The following is a 21,852-nucleotide window of genomic DNA, read 5'->3' as shown; positions in this document are numbered from 1 at the left end:
CTGTCTCCTGAAAGTGTAGAGCAGTTAACCTTCTTACATCAGAACCTGTAGGCCTAATTGTGAAATAATGTAGTGTTCAAAGCATTTCTAATTGGGACCCAGTTATCACCTGAAAAGTGTTTATTTGTTAGCAATTACTTAAAGCTGCATTGAGTTGTATAGTGTAAATATTAACATCCTTCAGTTATGTACCTGGTATAACATAAGGCAGGTCTCAGGTCCCCAACAGTGTTAAAATGAACTTATTAGTTACATAGGTACTATTCCAGAATTGTCTTTCTTATTCATTTAAGTTAAATACATATGGTTCAAAATAAATGCAATTTTTTTGTTTTAGTTATTCCTACCAGACTAATGACTACCTATGTAGATAAAGTTACCCAAAGAATCAAAATCGGAATCGAATTTCAACTCTTGTGGTGAGAATCGAATTGGAATCGAATTGAACTGAGGCGAATGTAATCGCACAACTCTAACATACAACGATTCCGGGTTCGGGTAGTCGTGGATTCAAACCGTACCCGAAAATATCGGGTACCCCCACATCCCTAAACATCGACAATTTCGGGCATTAATAAAAACAAGTCCTCAATTTAAAACTTTGTGTCTGTCCTTGAGAATGAAGATGGTAGTTTATCTAGAAAAGCGATGAAAACAGCAAAAATCAAAGTTTTTGAAGAGGCTACATTCAAGTGGTTTTTGCTGCAGGAATCATTAAGAAACCATTTATCAAGGCAGACTATTTGTGAAAAAGCAAAACTATTGGTTGGGAAAAGTGACAACTTTTCTTCATTTAAACTGAGTGATGGGTAGCCAAGGAACTTTCAGCAAACTATAAAGATGCAGAAAAATTCATTGAAAGATTCAAAAGTAAAGAAGGGTTTGTGTATAATGCAGAGTTTGTGTATAAGATAGATGAGGCTGGCCTTATTTGGAAGACTCTGCCTAAATCCACTCTAGCCTCTAAAAGAGAAAGAGGTGCGCCTGGCAACAAGGTTAGCAAAGAGTGTGTTACTGTAATGAATTGTGCCAACTCTACAGGAAATCAAAAAGCCCCCGGGATTTCAAAAATGTAAAATTACTTCCCAACTTTTACAAAAATCAACCAAATGCCTGGATGACCACTGATTGCTTACCGAATGGTATGATTAAATTTTCATAACTGAAGTACAAAAATATCAGAAGGCTATAGGAAAAGAGGACAAGAAGGTTAACAGAAAGCCTTCTTGACAAAGAAAATGGATGTTTTAAAACCCTTTTCCTGCCGCCAAACGTTACCAGTTTGCTGCAGCCAATAGATAAATCAGTTATTGAAATTATGAAGAGACACTATAAATATGTACTACTGTTGAGGAAGCTTTTGAAAGAAGACGAAAATGAAGAAGGCATTGTGGCTCATTACCAATAATGAATTAATTTAAAAGATTGCTCTTATATGGTGGCAGAAGCACAAACTGTATTTCGTAAATGAGGGTTTTTCCCCCCCTCATTCTTCAAAAATTCCATGGCTATCCTAAAATTGAATGAATTTAGCAATAGTACCTAGTATTTTGCAGTTTTCTGAAGATTAAAAATTCTGAAAATTTCTACAATGATGGCATACAGGTAGAGACAGAGAATTATTTGAGGGAACAAATATAATGTTTGGTCATTGAGAAGAGATCAGCTGGTTATGTGGCGTTAGGGTCATAGTGACCTAGTTAATACTTGGAGGTCCTCAGGTGAATGAACTATGGTTAAAGTGCAGTGTTTTCCTTTAAAATAGTTTTTAAATTCCAATACTAGCACATAGATGTGCATAGTTGTGCAATAAAATCAGGGTATGAGAAAAAGTAACTTTCCCCCCGAAGGAACTCTCCAATTAATGACATTACTCCTGCACAGAACTAAAGACAATTGATTCCAGTAAAACATAAATATTAAAAAATAAAGCCATTTAGCTGAAAGGAAACAAGTCTGACCTGGAGCAACGGGCGAGTGACGCCGAGGTCCCTCATGACCTCAGGACCGGTGGTGGCTCGCCAGGCATCCGCCGACTTGGTCGCAGCCTCGATGCTCGCTGCCACCAGCGCGTGGTGGCGCCCCAGGAACACCTCCTTCACGTAGTCGGCCACGAACGCACTGAGCGTGCACGGGGTGGCGGGCGCACACCCCGTCGCCCTCTCAATTTCCCCCACAAACTCCATCAGCGGGATGAAGACGAGCATGATGTTGCGCGGGTCCGGCTGACACACCAGGAGCTTCTGTCGCTGCGGCCGAACAGCACTCTCCGGCTCCTTCTGCGCCAACAACACACACTCCGTGATCCACACCTTGCTGCAATCACACACACACAAGCAATTATGGTTGAAGGTCACCTATCACTCTTTACTTGAGCTAAACTCACATATAAAAATACCACACCTACATGGCCGATGCCAGGATTTAAAAACCTAAGCCCTGCACACCGTAGCTGACATCACTACCAACAAAGGAAAAGAGATTACACACATATATACAGACCAAACCCTCAAGTAAACAAATGATTTTATTTTTACGAGAAATATACCAAAATATATATGTTCATTATATTCTTGGAAAAATTTCGCATGATTTAAAAATAACATACACCAACAAATGAATATAATTTACACACCACATTCAAAACAATTTAAACTTTACTTTATACTTGGCGGCATCCTTCTGCTGCTCTTTGAGGTAGTTGTTGATGCTGAGAGCGTGAGATGAGTAGTCGAACCGGAAAAGAGGAGTCTTCTTCTGACGCTGGATCTTCCTTCTCACGAAGAACATGGATATGTCACTTGTTGGCTCCGAGAAGGATGCAGGGGTCTGCTGGGACTCTCCCGCCATGTTCTGGATGTCTAGGTAGTCCGTCAGCAATAGCTGCAGCTGGAAGAAAATAGACAAGACAGAAATAAATTGCAGTGCACACCCAGTTAACACAAATAAAGGGGGGAAAACCATTTTGGATAATGATGGACATGAACATCTTTATTTTTACCTAATTACAGTATGTAATTCTGAAATTTTTTGAAGGCCAAACCAATTAAAAACTCTTTGAATGCTACTCTTATATTCATTATTAAAATAAAAATTACATTTTTAGGTTTACTATACATTAATATTAAATTAGTATAAATTACCAGTTGTAAAAACTTGGTAATTTTTGTTTGTTTCTTGCATCCCTCCCAAAATTTTCGAGCAGCAATGTCCAACCATCATTTCATAAGAAGGATGTCAGCCAATGTTGACTCCCTTTATTGTTCAACAAATCTTAAGGGAAAAAAAAATTGCACTGGATTGGATTTGCAATTTTGGAGGCATTTCCAATAACCCAGGTTTTTGTTAGCCAGAGTTTGGTCAGCCGGGGTTTTACTGTAATAAGATGTGACAAAGCAATTTTCCAATATAGAATTTTGTAAGGACACCTTTACTTATGAAAAAACTTACTACACTATGAAGTTGTTCCAGAGTATACTTGTAACTAGAGCATATTCTATTCGTACCAGGCGAGCTGCAACTGTTGTATCCATACTCAAGCAAGGCCATGGTGGTAGAGTAGTCAGTTTGTTCATGTCTCACCAAGGTTCCATTTGCTGCAGGCTCAAACCTGGATTTTTCACAAGTGGAAAATGTGGAGGATGTTGCAGTGTGCCATTGGGTTTTCTCTGGGTATTCCAGTTTCTCTTGTCCATTCATTCCCTAAATACTCAATCTTATTTTAAACAAGACATTAAGCCCTAATACCTATTTTATTCTGTCAATCATACTAAAGCTCATTTATTGCGGTCATTTGCTGATACCAACAACTTTAAAACAACGACTTTATATTCTTTGGACTGGGTTGCTCATAGTTAATAGCTAAATTTACAACATGCAGGAATGACAACCCTCTAGAAGTAACATCCTTTTTTTAAGGAACAGTGAAAATTTGAAGAATATAGACTGAAAAGTAGGTAACTTGGTAACATTTATTTTGGGCAATATGTAACGTCTGTAATGATTTCAAAACATAAATAGTCTACTGGCCTTTATTTAATACTTTTCTATGCATGCATTAAAAACCATGCACCACTATAGAATTCCCAACACCAAAATGTAAACAATCAGGAGTAATTTTAACTCATTACTTTTCATTTTCTTCTGAAATATTCTAGTTAACAATAATTTTTCTCACTTCAAAAATGACAATACTTTGGCATTTTCAAAGGTTACATCTAGAGGAGCTGAGTCTACAAATTGTTGAGTTGTTACGACCCAAGCTCTGTTCAGTATAAGCCGAGTAGAGTTGAGACTTTATAATATTTTAGTAAAGTCCTTAAAAAAAATTAAGCTCAAGTAGTTGTAGAAGTTTTTTTTTAAGTGTGGAAAAATTAGGAGTATTAGAATGGATTATAATACTAATGGTCAAAATAAATAATGCATGCAAAATTACTAATGCTGATTAAACTGATATATTTTGCAATTTTATGAATAGTTTCTGGCTGGGTAATTACGTAACCAATTAAAAAAAAAGTGGATGTAAAATACATGCTTTAATGAAGGGGGGAAAAAAGCTGTATCCAACTTTATAGACAATCAAAAATATAAGATGTATCACTTTCATGTTCCTATGTTTATAACAAAGACTGATAGTATCAACTGATGCTGAAGTAGAAATAAAAAAGTTCAAGACAATAAAATATTTTCTTTTAAAAGTTTCTTTGCAGAGTTAAAAAAAAATGACATACCTAAGACCATTCATTCCAAAACGATGTCTCTATTTTCATGTTTTAAAACATTATATACTGTACTTATCCAAAAATAATGTGACTCAGAATATAATTTTTGATTATGAGTTAATGAAAAAGACTTTATGGACTGGAAATTGAAATATAAGTACTTAAATTATTAAATTTATTCCATTTTTACAAGACTCTTTCTGGTGCCAATTTCATCAGTAGAATGATTTACATGGTCTCTTTTGGAACTCAAAGCTGCAGTTAGGAAACAAAAGTGGCTGTTCAGACAGCAAAGAATGTGGTGATATATGGTGGTCAGTGGACGCCAGCGGCCACAGTGAAGAGAAGCAGAAGGAACCAAGTGACCAATTCCACTTTCACCCTCTCCTTCATCCAGCATCTCTCATCTGCCACGCCTGTGCGGAGGTTCTGGAAGCCCCAGACTAAAGAGGCATAAGTAAGGCAGTTTGCAGGCAGAACGGATAGTTTTTTAAATCAGCTGTTCCCAACGGCAAGATACACTTTTAGTTTACACAGTTTTGACAATTATCATAGCATTATACTCCGGTAAATACGGTACATTTCATGGGCACTGTAATTATGTCAACTAAACCGTACTTTAAGAAAACTGCCATAAAAATGGGAAAATATAAATGGTAAAAATATAAACAAGAAGTTTCGCTGTTTAGCATCTGTAAAATAGTGGTGTGTGTTTTTATGCTCGCTGCAAATGTAAAGTTTTAAGAAAATTTTTATTTATTCATACCTCCGCTGAGAACAGTAATCTCAACTTTCACTGAACTGTGCTGGAGATTTCAAGTCTTAATCCATCTATAATTATTATTTACATAAGTACAATTATATAAAATATACCAAATTTAAAAGCATAACTTATTACTCTTTATAGCAATTAATTATAACATATCTTAAACTATAAGCAAAACTTATAAAAAGAAAAAAATTATTGCAAGGATTTGTCTAATGGTCATATAAAATTAAATGAATGAATGTCAGTCCAAACCCTCATCACGAAGCTCTTTAGTTTTTACCACTAAACACTTGTCAAAAACAGGAAATTATTGGCATCATCACAAAGTTATGTAATTTATTCATTAAGTAATGAGGGTTAGTGTTTCAATGTGTGGTCATAATACCTTTGTTAAGTTCCAACAATCACATTTTTTGTTGCAACACTGTACTAGTGAATAAATTTAAAAAATAATTTTTAACACATTAATGGACAAAGCAGAACAACAAAAATCTTTGCACCATACCTCTAAAACTTAGAGCATTAGTGTTTAACCAATGGAAATGTAATTCTGCATCAAATCAAGCAGAAAGCTTATTTTAAATATTAATTACTAGGCCTGTGAGAATATACGTTTTTTTTAGTTCGAACATAATACAAATACGAATACCAAATTTGAATAGTAAAAATGAAAATTATATTTTTGCTAAAACATTTTTAAACGTCACTCATGTAACAACTTCTGGAAAATTAGACAAACAATACTACAGTTAAAGGTTGGTTAAGTTAAGTCAGCTACAATAATTATACGAAAAATGTTTGTTAAAATATTTAAATTATGAAAGAATTTTTTTCTTAAATTATGCAGCTAACCTAACTTAAGGTGGGACATCCGGGCACACGTTAGCAAGATGTCGTAGTGTCTGAGGAACGGGCTGCGAGGGGAAGTGGAAATCCCGAACTTTTAGCTACCCCCACTACTAGCAGCCGGGGGTGGTGGAAGGAGTCGCTGTTTGCCACCCCAAACCGGTTATTCTGTAGGTGTTAAAACGGGGGGAAGGGGGGTTGCGAAGGAGGCTGTGTGGTATTTGGCGTGGACTCGCTCTTCCTCTGTCCCTTGAACAGGCGGAGACGCGGAGTCATCCCTTGTTCATAGGCCAGTGACCTTGAAAGCGCTGATTCAATAATATGACAGTGGAGCGTTTACTTGCAAACTACTGGTAAACTGTCAGTGAGCATTTATCGTACACAAAATGTGTACCAGTTTTGAAATAAATGTTTAATTAACATCGATAAAAAAAATTATTTATTTAATTAATTATCTTGAAAACATGCTTTGCAGCTCATATTCGTGCGGACAAAAGTTATTTGTTTAGGGTGATAAGTAAAGAGTATGATTTTCAATGCAACGCGCAAAATATCGAGGAGTCGTAAAACTTTCTCATCCTAACCAACTATTTAGTTGCTCCGATATCATCGCTAGGTATTTAATATACATAAAATGAAATTGATAAAATGAAAGTGTAAACTGAAGTTAATGTTTAACTTGTAGGAAATAATCGTGTGAATACCTGGCATTATTGTACTGTATCGTACTGTTGTACTATAAGCGGTAGGTTTGTAGGCAGGCTTTGATCTATACTCGCCCTGAAACTGAATACAGATTTAAAGACGTGATTGACCATTAGATACAAATAAATGTATTTAACCAAACTACCTATTTTAATATTTATTTTCCCAATAAACTCACACAGATATCCTATCAATTTGGTTGGAAATGTGTAGGCTATTGTGTGTACCTTGACAGGAATCTACTTCTCAAAAGTTAGTTAAGTTCTGGTGCGGTAATAATATTTTAGTGTTCGTCATTGTATTTCATGACAAAACAAATCAAATTAAGTCGTTTCAGTAGGTAGCAAAACATTTGACGTAAACATGGAATCTGAAGAATCACGAACTGCAAACCATTCGATAAATAAGTTTGTAATTGTGTTCACTCATATTGTAAATATTGTTGCAAATGCAGTGTATCTCAAGCATAGGATCATAGATATGATGCTTGGCAAGTTCTTCAGAGTTTTAGCGAGCTGATTGAGATATGTAAAATATTGTTTCATTCATAATACGAAACAGTACTTTACATAACAATAACAGTGTAATTATACACTATTAATTGTTATGATTAGTGCTCGTTTCAGCTAATTATAATATTTAATCATGAGAATTGTTTGCAGTCTAGCAAAACTTTACAACTCTATAAAACATTTTTCAGACAAACAAATAAAAGTAACAAAAAACTATTTCAATGTAGCAACTAAATATTTTATTTGGTATTGTACATATTAAAACTCACCTGCCTGCAATTTTTTAACAGAAACGAAATCGTTGTTAACATTAATTCTCACAGCATATCTCAGTTCCTACTCTGTATTTTAAGATTCGTTGGTGTCGTGTTAAAACCGAAAATAATTTAACTTATACTTTTAATGACAATGAACCTAAAACAATTCGACAGAAACGCTTCATTGTGTTCAGTTCTCAAAGAAAGTAAAGGAACACTGTAATAAACTCAATACAAATAGGCTACATTCAAGGCGAAGATATTACATTTGTAAACTTTAAACTTTAAAACACAAACAGTAGCCTTTTTTGTAAATTTCATTTTACTGTGTTCTTTCAAATCGGATTTTCCATAGTAGCAAATATTTTAATGTTGATAACTGTAACTATGTATGTCAATGTAGGGTTAGGCCTAAATGATATAGGCTAATTTGTAAATAGACAAATTTTGAATTCGGCATAAATTTTCATTCAATAATCAGTTAAAATCACGGTTTAATCTCATGAAATAATAGGACAATTTAGTAAAACTAATTGGGAACAATATGACCAACAATAAATTTTCAATACCGTCTGCTATGTGATATTTGAAGATTATTGCCTTAAAAAAATATTGCAACTCGTAGTTACAAAATTCTGTTATATTAAATAATTAATGATTTTTCGTTTATACTATTATTATTTCTAAATATTACACGTCCTTTCGGAAACCTTAGAAAAATATTAAACAAAAACCGTAATTTGTTGGATCATAAATTCAATTTGTATTTTTAGTCATCGTTTCAATACATATTTACAGCAAATAATACATTCACTGGCAAACACTGAAGTACAGTATAAAGTAATTCAGTTTGCACATTGCATTCATTTGAACACACATTTATAACATATAATTCAATTATCACAAACATGATTTAATTATAAAGCTCTTAATCATGTGCATTCGATTTCATTATATTCCTCAAATATTAAGAACCATATAAATATAATGCGAGTAAGAACTAGAGAAAGTTTATAAAGTGTTTTCATTCGTAAATTTAATTTAATGATTCTGAAAAAAGTAACAAAGTAGTTGATTGATAAGTATGTGTACCTATATAAACATATAACAGTAAGAAAGTATGCACACCTTAAAATAAAACTTTTAAATTATTACCTTTATTTATGAAAACCTGTCACTATGAAATAAATATCTCACCATAATCACAAATGTAGTTTTTTGTTTTGTTTTGTTTTACTGAACTCACTGCTGATCCTGAAATCCTACTGAAATTGCTGGGCACTGCTTCCCAGCATTCAGTATGTAATCAGGATTTCTTATTGGCATAGAACGTGTGTATCTAGGGTCAATTATCTTTGGTGATAGACAATCCATGTAAAACTTATCAAGTTTATCCTTCATTTCTTTCTGCCAGTAATTGTCATCCCTTTTTATACATTGATAATACATCCCTTCGTAGTCCCGACAATGTATATGCAATAATTTCTTTTTGTAATATGTAGCTGTCCCTGCACTTGAAAGAAATGATGATGAGGTTTTTTGTTGAGTACAATTTTTCCATCTTGGCACTTAAATGATTTGATCTTTCCCTGAGCTATCGCATCTTCTGGATGTAAGTCTGCTGAAGAAAATGGGCATTTAACTTCCATTATACCATCATCATCTATGATACCATCTTGAGTTACTCGTCCACGAACAGACCACATGGACGAATAGATATTCCTAAAGAATTATGCAAATCTTCTAGTGCTACTTTCTCGTTTTCTCGACCATGCATGATTGCTTCATTCCGTAGAGATGTTCCGTACAGAATACTTTACACAGGCCAGTCACATTTCGTTGTTTTGCGGCGTTTACAAACTGACCCAAAATGTGAAGCAGTGAGTAGTTTTCTTCGTTCTTGCAACCACACTCCACTCCCACTTTGAAGTACTGTAATTTTTTCTAAGTTTTTTCCTTCTTCATCACTTCTCAGTGAATCAAGAAATAAAGAGCGTTCTTTCTCAAACTCTTGATCATCTATGTCTGGTCGTTGTGCATTTGGTCCATAAAAACTATCTTTGTCACAAAAACCCGAAAACAACTTCTTTGAGAATTTCTTGGACTGCTTTGGATATTTCTTCTGCACGTTTCTTAAATGTCTCTTTAAATCTGTCCGTTTCCATTTAAGTTGGACGTTTTTACAGAAAAATCCAGGACTTCTGCCATACATTTGCTTGTATATCGTGTAGTGAGCTGTTCCTGTGTTATGCTGTACTACTCTCCAGCACATCTTGTTTGGTAACTATTTCCTCTACAAAAGTTGATTCTTTTCCCTCCAGTGTATTTGGAAATGGAAGAATTGTATTGTTCAGTAGCATTGTTGTCCATACAGTATAGCAAACTACGAGTATTCCTGGCAAGGTGTTTTGCTGCAAACATAACTTTTTCAAACAGTCCAGTGCTTATCAAATCATTGATAATGGAGATTTCTTCTGTTTTTGCAGCATCACAGAAATACCCCCGTTCTGCACAGTTACTATGGCTCCCAAATACATGATTTGGCCCATTCAAAATATCCTTTCTTAGCTCGGAAATGCTTAGCATCTGTCATGGTTTTATTCCTGTATTCTGCATCCTTGTTCACTGCCATTCCAATTCGCAAAATAGAATTTCCAATTTTCTTCCCAAGACAAAAAGGATAACGGCCTCCATCACTTGTTGCTGCAATGACTCTCAATTTATTACAATAATTCCTTAAAAGGTGGTTCGAGCACTCAATTTTTTCTACAGTCAATGATTTGTAAGGTCTTGCGTCTAGAATATTTTTATATACACTGCTGTCTCCATCTACAACAATTTTAGCGTACCTCACCGAATACATTTCCTCACTTGCAAGAAAACCTTCAAGAATGATAGCCGATTCCATGTTTGTTGATGTTTGGTGAACACCCCAGTTCTTACTACAAGCATGATCGGCAGCAGTTGCACCTTTATTCTCTGCGCGATCGCAAATCGTGCAGTACTTGTTTTTCATCCCAATGAAGAGCACCTTCTTCGTGTAGTATCCAACAATAGCAGCCTCCAAAAAAAAAGTTATAGTTGTCGATAAATATAACAAGAACAAACGACAAAAAAAAAATATAAAAGAAAAAGTTGTACGTTGCAAATTAAAATTTCAATAATATTTGTACAGAAAACAGTTAAATAAAAAAAATTAAATAATGGCACGTTGTAAACTTTCAGTTCCTAATTTGAACAATTTGTATACAGTCAGCGATAAAATACTGCAATGCTAATGTCATGTAAATCAACGAGAGGTACACAGGAAGTAATGAAATAGCTGATGTGTAGTAAGATGTTAACTGCACCAAGAGACACGTATAAGGTCGGGTGTAAAGTATTCTGTACGGAACATCTCTACGGAATGAAGCAATCATGCATGGTCGAGAAAACGAGAAAGTAGCACTAGAATATTTGCATAATTCTTTAGGAATATCTATTCGTCGATGTGGTCTGTTTGTGGACGAGCAACTGGAATTTTTGGGAGCCACTCCAGACAGCTGTAAATTTGGGTCTGCCATGAGCTGTGTTTGTTTCATCTGACAACCTGTAAAATTGGAATAGCCCTTATATTTTTGCCGCTTATAAAACTTGATAGCTTGAACGTTTATTTTACGTAACCATATTATAGCTTACCTTCGTCTCTTGCAAGAATCCAGCAAATTCTTACTGGCCTACGTTTTTTTTCCGTTTTGTCGACAGTTTCAATTGCCGTGTACCTTTAGTCGACCAACGACTATAAACTGTGGTCTTCCCTTTTAGATAGAGCTGTAGCAAACCGTATGTATTCGGTACTGAGTAACGGGTGCGCCATCTAATGCCGAGTAACGAAACCTTACACACGGCTGCATTTCATTACTCACATTTTTCATATGTTTTACGCATGCGCACGCATATTCGATTAATTTACGTTACAAAAAACGATGTTTGTTTATCAAGTAAATTATAATTTGGAAATTCGTCGTCCAAGTTTTTTACTGTTTATTAAAGGTATTATGTGTGTAGACAAAGTTTGAGATTGGAGCAGAAACAACGTAAGAAAGTATTTTTTACAAATTAGAAATATGTATGTTTTTGGTATTTATTATCGCGTATTTTTACGTTTTTTGTTCTTATCTTAAAAGAGATAATATAATAACGCCGCTCTAATGATATTGAATTGTTTCTTGGTTAACAAATTATCAAATATTGTTAATTTTTTATAATCTATTTGTTATTATTTACGCGACGTCATACTGTACGCGTACGCAATAAGACTCGATTCGTTGCTGCAACATAACATAGCATGTAATGCGGTATCAGAAGTAACGAGTAACGTAACGATACGATAGTAACGAGTACTAATTGTTATAGTAACGAATACATACGGGTACGCTTTTTTTCGTTACTTTTACACCTCTACTTTTAGAGATTCAGACATTTTGTTTTCCGTCTATTCTCATTACCCGCACACTCAGTAGTGTAAAACAAAGCACAGAATAGGATAGCTGACGAAAACTCTGTATGATCAAAATGAAACGGGCGCTTTGTGAATCATGAATCTAGGTAAAGGTGTACAAGGTGAAGGTATAGTTTCCCTTCGAGCGGTTCCAGAAACGGAAGGAATGCGAACTTAACATACCGGCCAATTTATTACCCCCACAGAGCGCAGGGGGAATATGAGCTCGCCGGTGGTGGGGGAAGTATCTTTAGAATGCGCTCTCTTCCGATAAAACCTGGAACTAAAAGTTAAATTTTACGTGCCTGTTTGTATCAAAACGGTTACTTAAACACATGCAATCACGTATATATTTTAAAAAGTTATTTGAATTCCAATGAAGCTATGGTATCGAAAATCAAATTTTCGCTACTTGAAAATTTAACAAGTTTGATATATTTTTATTATTTCTCTAATTGTGTAACATTAAAAATTCGACAATAGCTTTGTTTTCCTCATCGTTGTCTTTGATAGGAAAAAATTCCATTTTAATAGGATGATCCAGCTTTGAGCTATAAGTCACGAAAGTCGTAAGATTTCTCCATATGAAATCCGTACGGATGTCCCACCTTAATCTAACCAACCAACCAAACAACGTAACTTTCATTTCAGTTACTATTCACCTATTTTCCACAACCTGCTATACTACATATTGATTCGAAAATTTTGCAAACAACAAAATACTATGAAATCCATTGCAATGCATTTTACGAAAAACGTAAATCTTTTTTTAAAATGCTGTATTCCCAAATTAGTGATTGAGTGAGCTCACGTTGTAACAAGTCACAATCATGCCCGGCTAAGTCGATGACTGTTCCCTGCAAAAACATAAATAATAAAAAAAACTCTTGACAACCTAACAAGTAGTGGGGTATAAAACTCTGTTAGTGATTATAATATTTCTCGAAAAGTTAACGATGCAATTTAAATTTAAAAAAGTTTTAAATTCATTTTACAATGTATCCATATCACGACAATTCTATCGCCAAGCCACAGAGATGACACGACCATTCGGCTCGACCCTCACACGACTGACGAAACTCAGCACAACACCAAATTAAGGAAAAAATCACTTGGTGGGGCTTCCCTTAAAAGCTGCTTTGCTATTGGCTACAACACTTATTCTTGAAAATAACTAATCAGTGCTTTTACGCTCAGCGGGCCTTCCCCTGGTTCTCTCCCATGTCTCGGTCACTTTAAAATCTAATACACTATTTTGGGGTTCTCCAGTCGTGTAGAAAGTCTGTCTCTCTATTACACACAATGCGATAATATTATCATCTATCATTTCGGCGCCACTGTGTTGCCGCACTTCTATTTTTTTTTATCAGACCCATTATCATACTATCCAAAAACGTCACTATCACACTATGAACCACATAAGTAATCAAATTTATAATTTAAAAGAGACTATTTAAAGAAGATAACATATTAAAATCCACACTTACTAAACAGTAACCCAGCCAACCAAGTGAAATCTATAAAAAAACATACTTAACAGCTTTTTCTACATAAACAAATTAAATATAAATTTTACTTACAATAATTATTAAAAGTGATGACCACCAAGTATTAACTAAGTCACTATGACCCTAATGTCATATAACCAGCTCATTTCTTCTCAATGACCAAATATAATAATTGTTCCTTTAAAAAATACTTGTAAAAGCTGGGGAGGGCAGGGTCTTTTAACTGTTACGAACGTGGCCAATACGTGACATGCGCCAGACACCTGGCGGCCCCACATGGCCACTGACGTCATGCGAGGTAAGGGGGAAACCACTGTTGAGCCCCGCTCCAGTGAGGAGTGTGAACTGTGAACTGGACAGATATTTAGTGATTTGTGAACATTCATTGTGTGTAGTGATTTAAATAGTAATATAAATATCAGTAGCAAATATAACTGTATAAAAATTAATTGGGCTATCATTACGAACCCGTTTTCAAAAGTAGGCTAGCCCTAATTAAAGGATTTAGGATTAATTAAAGTGATTTTTTAAAAAATAATAAAATTGTAAAAAAAAATTAGAAAATAGATTTTTGAGACTGAAATTAGTGTTAGGATCTGTAGTCAGTTTTGAATGCAGTTGCAGACCTGCCAACATTCAAATTAAAAAAATCATGAGGTCCTCGATAAAAATTTTCAGGCCCATAAATACAGGTTAGATATAAAAAAACAAATGAGAATCTTTAAATTTAAGTGACATACCTTTACATATGTTACATGGTCTCTGCTTCAAAATTTATTTTAACAAATTATCGGTTGCAGATTTAATTTAGTTGAACATAATTTAGCGCTGTCGTGTAGTGATCATGCAGGGCCGCAACTAAAAAGATGTAAAATAACATTCTGCTCGTGTAACACTATTATCACTGTTCACAGCAAAATTAATTTTTTTTATTGGAAGCAATACACTTCACGTGTTAGCTGTGTTTTTTTGTAGTGACATGTTTCACAATGTCTCCTCTTCCACTATGCGAGATTGAAAAATCAGCACGGCACACGCTACAAAACGCAAAATTGCTTCCTTTACGTGACTCGAGTATTGATGGAAACTCGTTACTGTAAGCTTTCGTAAAACTTGTTTTGTAACTTTTACAAACAAAATCTTGGGGCCCCGAAAAATCGTGAGGAAACACTATTTTGGCGTGAGGGCGTGAGATGAACCTTAAAATCGTGAGCCTCACACGAAAATCGTGAGAGTTGGCAGGTCTGCAGTTGTAATAAATTTAGTGTTAGTTTTTAGAAGGAGTTTAGGTTAACTCATAGGTGAAATTATGGTGTAAAGACATTAGTGATAGTGCAAGATTAATAGTATAATAGTGTATGTGGATAAAGAAAAAGGCTGCCGACAAACTTAAAAACATAATGGCTCTCTTGGCTAAAATCAATATTAAAATAGAAAGCAACCAAAAGGAGATGAAGAATGAAAAGTGGCCAAGAAGAAATGAAGAATAAAATTGATAACTGTCAAGAAGTGATGAAGAATGCCATGAAGCCTGAAATTGATGACATGAAGAGGGGTCAGGAAGATATGAATAATGAACTACTAGTGGCAGTTCAAGAAGAAACAAAAGGGGTCAGGAAGAAATGTGAGGCGAATTGATAGCTCCTCAAGAGGAACTAACAATAAGATGGATGAAATAAGTATTCAATCGGAAGGTAAAGAGCAGTGTTTTGAGCAACATCTTGCAAAACATGTGCAATAGTTAGCCCAACCCGAGCAGGCCACCGAGCAGCGAGTAGCAGCAGTAACAGGAGAATGCCAAAGAATGATCAAGGAAGTTACAGCTGCTACGAAACGGACAAGTTCTTACGAGGAAGTGAAAGTGGAAGGTGCTGCAAAGAGCCACCTACCTTTGATGGCCAATCGTCGTGGGCTGTCTACAGGCGACAGTTCGAGGCAGCTCCTGAAGTGAATGGCTGGGGTGAGGACGTGAAGGCTACAGCACTTGTCCTGGCTCTCAAGTTGCTTCAGACCATAACAGTTCCGAACCAGAAAAGTCTATGGTGTACTAATAGAAGCTCTTGAACTGAAGTATGGCAACCGACCCATGGGCGAGGTGTATAAAACGGCCCTGAAGATACATAAACAGCGATCCTCGGACATATTCCAGCTGACATTGAGCGGCTTGTGCACCTTGCCTACCTAGATGCACCAACAGAGTTCCTGCAGCAGCTAGTCATCGGTGTGTTTATAGGAGGACTCAGATGCGGCGGTTCAGCAAACTCTTAGTTTGGCCGGCCACAAAAATATCTGCGATGCTCTTGTTCACGGCCTAGAAATCCAAGATGCCTACATTGCCTCAAGAAACATGAACATCAGGGTGAGGCAGGCTGTGATAGAACCTTACCACAAAGTGAATGGCAGCTCGAGTACTAACGAAGAGATTATTCTTGGGTCATTAAGAAAGCGGTTGAATGGTTCACAGTTTCGAAGAACAAGAGAACGTCTGTGGTGCTTCGTGTGCAAAGAAATAGGACACACTCAGCGCGACTGCCCGAAACAGGGTAAGAAAACCAAGAGAGAAGAACAATGCTGTGATAACAAGATTGGACAGAAGAGTATACTGGTACGAAGAACAAGAGGTCGCCCATGGTGCTTCGCATGTCGAGAAAGAGGTTATGTCCAGTGTGATTGTCCGAATCATAGGAGGAAACAGAAGGAAGATCAGTGATGGAACAATGGGATTAAGAATGGTGAAGCTTCAAGGAGCAGGAAGTCGCCTATGGTGTTCTCCGTGCAAACGACAGGGGTACGTTCAATGGAAATGCCCGGAACGGGAATGTGCCCAGTGGGGCTGCCTGATGGAAAGAGAGGTGCCACGACAGCAAGTGCAGAAGAGTGAGGACCATAGTAATCGCAAAGCGGACATATGGCCCTGAAGAGTTCGACGATGGCCATGATGTTACATCTGCCAAGAAGTGGACCATATTCAGTACAATTGCCAGATGCGTAGGATGGCTTTGCAGCATGGACAACAGCAGTGCTGTGTTACCTGTTTGGGACAAACAGGTGTCTAAGAAGGGGCTAATGTTACAAACATGGAAGACAAGAGCACAATGCACACCAAGCACAATGGCAGCCCTGCACTCCCCTGGCCACACCACCCCCCTGCCCCCGCATCCTCATTCCACGGTGCTGTTATTTATCACTTAACAGCTTGGGAATTTCGCAGGCCACTGCGTGGAGTGGCGTGAATGGTGCAACGCTATTCTGGTTGCTTCAAGCATCAGGCCGGCCAGAGATGACACGACACATCACAACCACTCCAGTTGGTTCCAAAACTGTCAAGGGTAAGCAGCGATGCCGGCCTCTGCGTGAGTTCTGAGAGTTCCAACCAACAGGCAAGAAAGTGAAGTGCGAGTTCGGCAAGGAGGATGAGTGGAAATCACCACCCCCCACCTACCCACCCTCCATTGTGAACGGCACGACGGGACCATGCGAGTGCGACAGAGTTGCGTGAGACTGTGTATGTGGAAAGGTGCGAGGTAAGGGGCTAACCACTGTTGAGCCTAGCTCCAGTGAGGAATGTGAAATTTGAATTTAGTTATTAATGAATGGACATTTTTAAGTGCGAGTGATTTGTGACCAGTCAATGTGTGTGGTGATTGAATTAGTAATGTAAATATTAGTAGCAAATAAAACTGTATAAAAATTAATTGGACTTTATTTACAAACCAATTTTCCTCACTTGTAAAAATATTTAAACCCGTCATTCAGGAATTATAATGCTAACGGTTGCCAGGTAAATTGTATTTTAGTTCAGCAATATTATAAACACAATTTAGGCTAATTTCATCTGGAACCTTAAACAATTATTTTCGTTTTTTATATATTTTTGAGTTGCAACATCTGTTTCATATACCTATATACAACAAGTAAGCTACTACTTCATCACATGATGTTAGATTGATTGTGCCTATCGATTTGTAAGCCGTTGAAACTATAACAATTACTTCTTTTAATGCGTATCTCAATGAAACATCCATGTTTTGTGGTGTTGAAGTCCATAGTTGTCAATTTGCTTATTTGTTCTCACTTGCGGTATATGTAATGAAAAGAATACAAATTATATTCTGTTTTCAAGTATGAAATGACAAATATACCGCATTTTGAATGGTTTATGCTATTTTTTCAGTTACTGTTTAGGGAGACAGTATCGGGGAGAAAAAAACTTTAAATACTTGCATGTTTAAAACATCCCTTATTATGAAGTCCCATTAATAGATCAAACAAGGTACCTATTTATATTGTACAAAATACAAATGACAATAGCAGCAGTGAATGTTGGTACGTACATGACAAACCCACGAGGTATGTTATGTCAAATACTCATAAGCAAATGAATATTCGTAATTTCAAAGTGTTAGCATTCAAGCTCAAACTAAATACAAATAGTTTATTATTCATATTTTTATTCCATAATTTGAACATTTGCACAGGTAGATAATTACCTTAAATGGTTTGAGTACACCATACCATTCAAACCGTGGTAACACACCAAGTGTAAATACAGTGGAACCCCGATTTAACGAAGTGCTATGGTTACCGAAAATGTTTACTCTAAATCGATGTTTCGTTAAATCCGATTTACCGATTTTCAATGACCCCCGCACTCATAATCACGTCCCTACGTTTCCATATCGTAGACAGGGTCGACGCTGATATCTTGTGCTGCCATGCTATCTCAGACTTCGTCAACTTTACATCTTCAAAGTCTTTTAATCTCGCTCGTACGGCCCCCGGTTCGTAAGTACACCTCGGTCGTACATACAGATTTTCAGAAACCGTGAAAAATGAGGCATAAAATAAAAAAAAGTTTAAAAATATGTTAAGTGTAAGAAATACGTTAAAGTTTATTAAAATACAGTCGCATCCTGCAGCGTTTATAACAAATACGAGCTACATACACATTGTGTCACAGTAAAAAATTAAAAATAAACAAAATGGCCGCAAATTCATGGAAAATTTCCGTCAATAGCGCGCCGTACGCGGAGAAAGGTCATTGTACTCGGTCAGCTGCTGTTACGGCGCGGCGTAGCCGCCGGCTGACTCTCTTTGTTTGCTCAGCTGCGCAGCACTTATAAAAAACGTATTCCAAAAACTAAACACCGCGCACAAAGCTCTTACTGAGAATATAGAGCTGTAGCAAACCGTATGTATTCGGTACTGAGTAACAGGTGCGCCATCTAGTAACGAGTAACGAAACGTTACACACGGCTGCATCTCGTTACTCGCATTTTTCGTATGTTTTACGCATGCGCGCGCATATTCAATGAATTTGCGTTACAAAGAACGATGTTTGTTTATTAAGTAAAGTATAATTTGGAAATTCTTCGTCAAAGTTTTTTTACTGTTTATTAAAGGTATTGTGTGTGTAGACAAAGTTTGAGATTGGAACAGATACAACGTAAGAAAGTATTGTTTACAAATTAGAAATATGTTTTTTATTATCGCGTAGTTTCACGTTTTTTTGTTCTTATGTTAAAAGAGATAGTATAAAAAAGCCGCTCTAATGAGATTTAATTGTTTCTTGGTTAACAAAAACTGTTAATTATCAAATATTGTTAATTGTTTATATTCTATTTATTATTATTTACGCGACGTCATACTGTACGCGTACGCAATACGACTCGATTCGTTGCTGAAACATAACATAGCATGTTATGCGGTATCAGAAGTAACAAGTAATGTAACGTGATACGATAGTAACGAGTACTAATTGTTAATAGTAACGATTACATACAGGGACGCTTTTTTTCGTTACTTTTACACCTCTAGAGAATAATGATAATGGCGTATTGGTGTGACGTGATCACACGTTGAAAAAACCTGGAGGATGGAAAAGGGAATATTTGGAAACGTGTGATTATTGGCTAGCACTGTTACTATGCGGGCGTGTTTGGAAGATAACGTGGTGAGTCAAGCCAGGGATATTGAGGGGGGAGGGGGATGCGGACAAAGAAACCCTTCATGACGTCATGTGTCGCGGACAGTCTATCTATCCAGGCGCGCAATGGCACGCACCTACGCAATTCAGTTACAGCACCCGGAGATTTTAAGTAATTTGAACAATTTTTTTTTAATTTTTTTGTATTTGGACAGATGATGCAAAGGCACATATTAATATATAGTACCTCCATTCTATTACTGACACCACATAGTGTAATTTTTAATAAGATTCCATTACTATTTACTTTCATCTTTTGGAAATCTATATTATTATTTTAATAAATTAGTGGTTTTTGATGGTTCCTGAAAACCTTTACGTTAAATCGCTGTTTTCGTTAAATCCGTGTTCGCAAAATCGGGGTTCTACTGTAAGTAAATGAGGCGTTTTGTTTCCACTGCACTGGTTAAAAATATTAAATGTCTCTCCTTCACTTGTTTGAAATGTGCAATTTTCTGTTCTTTTAAAGTCTTACTTTATTCTGGACTCAACATGTGACATTACTTAGTAATTACAAGGAACCATACCAAAACATTACAACACAATGCACTCATGTTTACACACCCACAAAGCAAATTATGCCTCATAGCACATTACACATAAAAACTTACAAATTCAGCTGCATAGCATGCTACAAGTTGCCTTGCAAGGTGCTCATAGATGCTTAATTAATCATAAGAAATTATTTTTACATTAATGACCATAAACCATAAACCATCTTAGTAAATGTAAGGTAATAAATGTCCATGACGTATATTAATATTATGACCATCACCGTGTCATCACATGAGGGAATGAGGCACTGGAAAAGATGAGAGAGAGGCCTATAGTGCATGAGGTGCCAGTTTATTTTAATGAAAAGGGTTGTGTGTGAACTCACGGTAGAACACGAGTCTATGGAGGGGTCGTGACGTGGCCAAATGGCATGAAGACACAGGAAAGACTATCTCAAAAAAACTTCCCACTTTCTGCCTTTGGGACATAAGGCTATACATAAAAAACAAATTCAAAATTACTAAGTTTTTAAGGTAGGCGATGTACTGTACATGTCTGACTCGAGCAGTACTCCCGTGGGGCTCTTTACTTTGTGACGTAATGTTGCACAGTTGTGTTGACCCGAACAGGCAGGACACTAAAACAGATATTACTAAGATGACACTAAAACAGATATTACTAAGATGACACTAAACAATGCAAAACATGGCGATGACTCAAGGTACGAATGAAATGAATATTATGACTGCAAGCTCCTGGTTGAGACTGTTGCCTCCCTGGCTCCCAGAGTGGCAGGAAGCACGGCTTTAGGGCCATGTGCAAAATTACCGGATCCTGAAGCCATGTTGGGTGTTCAGTGGCAAAGAAACTCAAACATTAGACAACTACATACACATTAATAAACAATGGATGTAATTTAAATTTCAGCTGTGAAAAATAACACATTATTTAACTGATATATGATTTATAATTTTTGATGCTCCCCAAAGACTCTTGCATAGTTCACATAATTACATGACAATGTGTTGACAATGGAGAGGGGCTGAGCCTCGTAACAACCTAGCCTGGGTCCGAAGGCACCAACGGCATGACGAAGTCAACCGTTTACTTTCCAAACCACCCACCACAGGATTAAAGACAGCCAGATATCAGCACGTGTATAAAGGAGTAACTACAGCAACGGCAGTGAAACACGCATGCCCACTTACAACAGCTTGCATCTTGGACCAGACGTCGGGCATCTCGTAGAGTCGCACGTCGACACGGTACTTGTCGGCGGCCTGGGCCAAGCTGCGCAGGACGGACTGGTGCGCTGCGGCCACCTGCCGGAACTGGCTGAAGATGACGTGCATGAGCTCCGGAAGGACGGGCTTGGAGGCCGCCTGGCCATGTGGCTGGGGCGGCATGGCCGAGGAGTCGAGGATCTGCTGTGTGGTGCGCGCAATGATCGCCAGCAGCTCCGTCTGCATCTCCACCTTCAGCATCTGCCAAACACAGCCATCGCTAGGTCCCACTCAGACATTCCTAAATAGCTTTGTCACGAACACACAGATCTGTTGGCATGCTTCGAGTA

At 36.9% G+C, this 21,852-nt stretch overlaps 1 protein-coding gene across 1 annotated transcript in view; it reads right to left on the bottom strand.

Moving 5' to 3' along the window:
- Positions 1-21,852, bottom strand: part of LOC134531057 (exocyst complex component 4) — a 144,321-nt gene that overhangs the window by 76,872 nt on the left and 45,597 nt on the right. Inside the window, exons 7-9 of the mRNA XM_063366571.1 lie at positions 21,488-21,763; positions 2,662-2,889; positions 1,962-2,279 (exon numbers count right to left, since the gene is read on the bottom strand). Of these exons, the coding sequence (XP_063222641.1) occupies positions 1,962-2,279; positions 2,662-2,889; positions 21,488-21,763 (822 nt within the window). The remainder of the gene's footprint in view (positions 1-1,961; positions 2,280-2,661; positions 2,890-21,487; positions 21,764-21,852) is intronic.

Source organism: Bacillus rossius, chromosome 3 (assembly GCF_032445375.1).
Source record: "Bacillus rossius redtenbacheri isolate Brsri chromosome 3, Brsri_v3, whole genome shotgun sequence".
Lineage (NCBI taxonomy): Eukaryota > Metazoa > Arthropoda > Insecta > Phasmatodea > Bacillidae > Bacillus > Bacillus rossius.
Note: the sequence above shows the minus strand (reverse complement) of the source record. Positions and strands in the feature narration are given on the sequence as shown.